The sequence below is a fragment of the Histoplasma capsulatum genome, genomic scaffold, assembly GCF_000149585.1.
Source record: "Histoplasma capsulatum NAm1 scaffold_1 genomic scaffold, whole genome shotgun sequence".
Taxonomy (NCBI): Eukaryota; Fungi; Ascomycota; class Eurotiomycetes; order Onygenales; family Ajellomycetaceae; genus Histoplasma; species Histoplasma mississippiense.
In genome coordinates, this window is record NW_001813982.1 from 4,659,615 (window position 1) to 4,666,481 (window position 6,867).

Consider the following 6,867-nt stretch of genomic DNA (forward strand, 5'->3'; position numbering starts at 1 on the left):
AGTGGTATGCATCGCCACACCTGTGGTTTACTAAACGGTCTTTGACTGAAACTGTTCTCCATACTTAAAAGTGGCCTCAGTGGTCTACTCTTGCACTCTATCTTATCTATTCTCCGTTAAGTCTCTTATGCATATTAGTTACTCTTGTTTTTCCTTTCTTTTTTCCCCCTCATTTTTCTGTTCTATTTTCATCCATTTCATATTTCTTTTTCATTTGTTCTCCCTGCTTTACTATTATATTTATTTCCAACCAAAATTGCAATTGCCACTGGCTTTACTTTTTGTTGGATGAGGTAGGGAAATGTAAGAGAACTTTTTTCTAGTTAACTATACACACATTAAATTCTTACAGATGTAATTTAAAAAAAAAAAAAAAAAAAAAGGTAAAAGTGATTCAGAGGAACTCACTTGAGGATACATCATTGAGCCTGATCAGGCAAACCGCTCAACACGATGTTTTGAAGCGTTGGACTCCGGTTTCGGAGCAAGAGACAGTTGGCCACTCTTCAGTCATTCTGTATGATGTTACGCTCTAAGTTACTTGCTCGATTTCTTTGCGCCCTTGGACTCTCTCACCATTGAATGTTTGTCCACCTCTGAAGAGTCTTTTTGGCATGCCATTTTGCTTATCAAAGCTAATTGAAATTCATATGAATATATTCGAAATATTCTTGTAAAGTTTCGCTACGGCTCGACTCTCTTTCCATTGAGGACTTCCATATAAAAATTATGGAGATCCAGACCTTACCCCTGTTGAGCAATGTGATGGAAAACCACTTCCATCATATATCCCGCCGATGGCATTCACTCCAATATATATTAGCCGAATAACAGCGGACCAGTTTTACCCTCGCTGATGCCAGAGTATTACTCAGTGGCTCTGGCGAGGCATTCGCTCCAGCATCTCATCATCGTCAGGCACAAAACAGTCACACTCCTCTCGGAACCAGTCCACCTGAGGCCAGATCCGAGCCTGATAGTCCTTAATCATTTGCTGCTGATATCTGGTCTTTGGGTCTGCCCATCTGGCGAATTCTTGGACTCAAATCACTCTTTACCACGGAGATCTCTTGTCCGGATGAACTCGTTTCCCAATATATCGACGTTCTCCGCGCCGGACCCGACAGCATCGATTTGCCAGATAGCTGGTGGTAGCAATGGGACGGCCGTGACATATTCTTTGACAACAATGGGGAACCAATACCAGACAGGTATCGATGGCCCACTCCCCAAGGACGGTTTCGAACACCAGGTGCAGCATTGGCGTCGCAAGGAGCAAATGGAAGAGTTTGCGAGTGATGAGAGACAGGCCATCTTGAATCTGCGACGACAAATGTTGAAGTTTGTGCCCGCAGAAAGAGTCACAGCTGAACAAGTATTAAAGTCAGAAGTGGATGGTCAAGTGGGCACTGCCTGCTTTCCAAAGATCTTGTTTGGAGGAATTAATTGTCGTTTGACCAAAGAATAACGTCGCGCAACCAAACGAACCGGATTCGAACAGTTCCATCACAATTATATCCTGCCGTTATGTTAGAAAACCCGTAAAATGTGACCAACTGCAGGAGTTGCTGTCTAATCATTAACTATAACTTTCCAATTTCTCATTCAGGCTCCAGACTCAATTGATCCGCGCCCCATGCTTCCGTACATAAGGAAAACCCTTCAGTCGACATGTCCCTAAGGTCCATCTATCTTAGGAAGAGTGTTAGAACCGCGACCAGAGCAAGGTATCAAAAGGCAGAAAAATGCCCAAGGCAGAGGAGAGGAATTTTGCCTCCTTAATTTCTCCCCTCAAACTTGAAATTCCTCTCCTCTATCAAGGTATGCGTCGTTTTAGAAATCAAGAATGCCTTTGCTACCTGAGCAGTCCAGCCTGAATCACCTGTATTATATTTCCCCGTCTTGTCATCTCGAGTGGTAACAAGATATTGTGACTATATTTATTGCCTGTTCTTGTATCATGCCCCTCCAGTTGCGATGTCTCCGAGCTGGGTGAGGGTCCGCCCATAAGGCAAAAGATCAAAACACAACACAACAAAATTGCTCTTCCCAATGCTACTGCTGCTCCCACTCCAGGGGACAGACGGGAAAAAGCGAGGAGAGTATACTTTTCGGCAATCAGCGAACCTTTGAGGTTGATAGGACGCAGTTCTTGCCTCATTGGATGATTGCTCGCTGATGGGATAGGGTTCTTGCAGCTCTCTTCGACACATACATTTCAGCACTTTAATCTTCGGTGGATTTGCGGAAGCAGTGGCATGTCCGTTGGCATGTGTTCCAGATCTCCAATGCTCCGGAACGGAAATTCACTTTTTTTTTTTTTTTTTTTTTTTGTTTTTAACACATTCTCCGCAGCAGGGACCCATCTATGACCGCTCCCTGTGCATTCGAGCAACCTCGGGCTACCGCATCGAAAGCTTCACCAATTAACCCGTAAGCTATGATCCCGCAGGGCTGCTCGCTATATTGCGTTGCGGAGCCTGTCTCGGCAATGCGCATGAAGGACTTCCTTGTGAAAAATGGCTGTTACGAAATAATATGGTTCGTGTTAGGAACGGACTGATGGGAGAGAGGAGGGCTCGACATGTTCGCTGTATATCGAGCCACCATGGCTATAGGCCATGTTGCAGAAGGTGAAGTAGCGTTTGAAGTTGCGGTTCAGGGAGAGGGGGACTTAGGACGGGACAGGACGAATGTTTCTGGAATATTTGGCAAGGGGATTGGGGTGAGTTTCTTCAGATAATCATTGTTGTTATCTGCTAGCAACGGAAGGTTTTCAAAACATGGGATGAGTTTGTCGGCGCATGGATTGATGCTTGGAACTTGTTGCGTCCTGCAAAATCAAAACAATTCTTGGGTACGGTGCTGATTTATTATTGCATCTTCCAACGCACGTCGTGTCCTTTCGGAACTCCGGAACGGGACCCCGATGGCGCGAGAGGAAGCCTGATGATGAACATATGCGTACTCCGTACGGAGTATACTTGGGGGGTATTTCCTTTTGTAGCAGTAGTGCAATCGAACTATTTTTAGCTGTAAGCGCTTATGCATTCAAGCGGGAGGGCATGGAGGAGAAATTTAATTAAGCATTTCCACTAGTTATTTAGCGCCTGTTTTGTGAGTCTCTTGCCGTTGCAGGCTAATAGTGTGTATATGGCTCTGCAGTTCGTTGATATTGCTTCGTTATTGAGAATGGGCTTGCTGGGAGAAGCGTTTGTAGAATACTCTGTAGAGATAAGAAGATGCACAGATTCGATCATGAGATTGGATTTTCAGTTTTTTTTTCTGTCAACAAAGGAAGGGCAGGTGAACTTTTGTTTATACACATATACACAAAGACTAGACCAGTAAATTGCAACCACACAGCTGCAGTATATTTTTTTTTTTCTAGAAGAAGGACACCCCTTTCCCGTCGCACAATCTCCATCCCGCTAGAATAAATTCCTCCCACCCCTTCTAGCTTAGTATGTATACCTATACTCGGGATGCCGGTCTCCTAACCTATCCAACTGCACCTCCAACCCCATCCCCGCCACATCCCCCAGGACCTCATCGGGCTTCTCCTTCTTCCTTCGATTCAGCGTCATTAGCCACCACACCTGCACACCGCACAACATAATCGTAATCACAAGAACGGCTAAATTAAACTTGGCCGCAAACTCGTAATACGGCGCATCCTTGCGCGGGTAGATCCAGGGTGCTGACAATTCCCCCCGAATTGGTACTGACGAAGGCCATCGCAATGGCCGTTTGCTCGACGAACATGGCCGGACGTGTTGTTCGTCATCCAGCTTATGAAGCTAGGTGCCGTGGCATAGATTCCCGTGACGAGGAGGAAGATCGAGGCGTACCTGCTGGCGATCGAGCGGCCCTTGAGACCCAGCTCCGCGCCGACGAGTGCGATGGTGCTGGTGCAGATCGATGCGATGCCGCGCTGCTTGTACCTGTCTGCAAAATAGGCGGCGATCATGGTTGCGACAAAAGCGCAGGCGAATGGGGGGACGGTTAGAAGCTGGGTTTTGGTGGGGCTGTACCCGAGCGCTTGGACGATGGAGGGCGTGAAGTAGGAGAGGCCGTAGAGGTTAATACCGCTGCAGAAAAGGACGGCGCACAAGTTAAGGATGTGTGGGTCCTTGAAGGTTGAGAGGACACGGTTGAGGGTTACGGTCTCATTGTCTGGGAGGTTGGTGTCTTGGGCTAGGCGGCGCGTACACTGCTCGACCTCCTCGGGGCTGAAGAGGAACACTTGGCTGGGGTCGTTGGGGAGCATTAAGAAGGAGAATATGCCGAAGAGCACCGTGAAAAGGCCCTCGAGGAGGAAAATCCATTGCCAGCCGCGGAGGCCGCGCAGACCTTCCATATTTTGGATGGCTGCTGCGAGGAGGCCGGAGAAGGCGCCGCTAAGCGCTGCAGCAGAGAAGAAGAGGCCGACGCGCATTTGGAGTTCATGGCGGCGGTAGAAAGAGGATAGGTAGAGGACGATACCGGGGAATAGGCCGCCCTCGAGCATCCCGAGGAAAAAACGAGCGGCGATAAGGCCTGAGTAGTTATTTACTTGCGACTGGAGAGTGGTGACAATGCCCCAGCATACACAGAGGGCTGGAAGAAGGATGCGGGGTCCGATCTTTTTGATGAGAAGGTTTGATGGCAGCTCAGTGACTATGTAAGGAACGTATGTCACCGTGATAGCTATTCTTGAGTTAGCAGAAGGAAATCCATTTCGCCACTTCAAAGAGATGCTTTGCTTTGCGTTTTTCTATTTCTTCTTTCATTTTTAAATGAACTAATTCCCTCACCTGTTTGATAATGCAAGTCGCTGATACCTAGATCTTTTTGCAGCCCAGCCTATATGCGATTTTGCCCCATCAGCACATTTTTTTCCGCCATAGAACATTCCAAGCGATTAGAGTAGCATGTTTAGAGATGATTTGACACGTACCACACGGGCATTCCCGATATTAGCTCTGTCGAGGAAAGAAAGCAAATAAAGCATTCCCATCATCGGCACCAGGAGAAAGTCAAGCTTGAGCAGCAGCTTCCGGTCCAAGTTTGTCCGCTCCTCTGGCAGCATCTCTGATGGGTGGGGAGAAGTGTTGTCCGTATCCGACACCATGGCTTTGCGCTCCACGTCTCCTCTGTTGGAGGAAACCATTTTGCGCTGTGTTCCCTTAACCTTGCTTGACAACTAGGTGTTCTCAGATAAATGGCTTGCTTTGTGGATGCCGGGAAATGGTCTATATATTGTGAGAGAGCCTGGGCCATCCAGTGCTGAATGACAAAATGTCAAGGAGCGAACAACAGTGCCGGGAGCATGGTAGCCTATATAACAATCGGCAGTCAATAGAGATGCTGCTAGTATTGTTAATATGTTCTTACCACTGTCAGGTCAGTGAAGGGGTGAAGGGTAGCAACAACACTTCGCAGGGATACGATCTTTATCAATTAAGAAGTCTTGCGCATTATGATGCACATCCAATTCCGAACTCGGCACAGCGTTCAAAACTGAACCTGGCACCCGCCGCCTCCCATGAGCGGATGGCAGATGGATCTTCGCGTCCGAAGCTGAAAACCACGGCTCAGTCGTAGTGGAGATGGTATTATTATTAGTAGTAGCATGTTCGCCCCCTGGCCCAGGGCCGATCACAGCCCAAGTCGATCAATGGCGGGAACCCAGTCGCGGGTTCAGACGGTCTCTGGTGATACACAGCAGTGACAGCACGCAGTCCACAGGTCATCATTGGTTCTGTAAGCACGGGGGGTTTTTTCTCTTCAAGCCTCGTCGTGCTGTACTATTTGCTCTGTACGACATAGTCCGGTGTAGATCGCCAGTGCTGACAATTTTGATGGCGAGGTTGGAGAACACAACAAAACGCCAGGATTCGTTCATTCAATGGTCAAGTCAATCAGTCAACGAACACTCCAGGGCCAGAGCATCAGAATCCCCGGGTTAACTACCCGAATATAAGCGGAAATGCCTGGGTAATCATCATTTATGTCTCCGGATGGTATGTGGCGGGCATATTCCTACGCTGCGTAACGTGCTGAATCCCGAGGAATGCAGAAGACTACTCCCTAAGTAGCCCATCAATACTGATGACAAAAAGTTGAAACTACAAAGACTTAACTGGTATCATTGTCATTAGAACGTTGGAACTTCGGGAGACTGCAGCTTTCTTGTCCTGCTGTCGCCCAGGTGTTGCTGGCATATCCACGTCCTGGACTCCTGGGTCGCCATCATCGATATCGTTGAACTGACAGGGCAGTCTGGGGATAAAGCACCAAGAGACAGGGTCCCGGTGCGTTCTCCCAGTATCCTCGCCTGCACAATATGGTTGGAGAGCAATGCCATCGCAGGCGCCGTTCGCTGGAGGAGAAACCGCCCATCCCGGTTGGGGTTTACAAGCCCTGATCCATCAGAGGTGAACGGAGTCTAAGATTAAATTTATGTCTTTGCCAGGTAATTAACCACAGCCTGTGCATGGTGTTGTTCATGGGGAACCCAGATGTCAAGCTGAGATCTTTTCCACTAGGCTAAAAGGAAACATTTTCTCCCAGTGCTAGCAGGATAAGCTTTGTTATTCATATGTGCCCGACAGCTAACTAACTATTTATCTGTAGGCGGTGCCAACGAAATTTCCCGGGGCCTTCTCGGCGACTCCTGTTGAAAGGGCCCTTGTTTTGGACAACTTGAAGGTTTACCAGCAACCAAGATGAATCTCATAATTCTTCTTCCCCGACTCTTTATCATTTGCGAAATGGAACTCGATCATAATCTCTGAACCAGGTAAATTTCAATCCTGTGCAGGCAGGACAATCGATACTCCCCTACCGGCGCAGCCATCATAGGAAAATCCTTCCTAGAAGTGG

The 6,867-nt window shown here is 47.8% G+C and overlaps 2 protein-coding genes across 2 annotated transcripts; both read right to left on the minus strand.

Moving 5' to 3' along the window:
* Nucleotides 1–871: 871 nt before the first annotated feature.
* Nucleotides 872–2,161, minus strand: HCAG_01314 (predicted protein; the record flags this gene model as incomplete). Its single annotated transcript, XM_001544217.1, has 5 exons — nucleotides 872–1,025; nucleotides 1,052–1,367; nucleotides 1,489–1,519; nucleotides 1,649–1,677; nucleotides 2,128–2,161. The coding sequence occupies 5 exons, from the start codon at nucleotides 2,159–2,161 to the stop codon at nucleotides 872–874; spliced, it is 564 nt and encodes a 187-aa protein (XP_001544267.1).
* Nucleotides 2,162–3,637: 1,476 nt separating this feature from the next.
* On the minus strand, nucleotides 3,638–5,152 carry HCAG_01315 (conserved hypothetical protein; the record flags this gene model as incomplete). The annotated part of the gene is made up of 3 exons (XM_001544218.1): nucleotides 3,638–4,689; nucleotides 4,797–4,845; nucleotides 4,940–5,152. The coding sequence occupies 3 exons, from the start codon at nucleotides 5,150–5,152 to the stop codon at nucleotides 3,638–3,640; spliced, it is 1,314 nt and encodes a 437-aa protein (XP_001544268.1).
* Nucleotides 5,153–6,867: the final 1,715 nt, after the last annotated feature.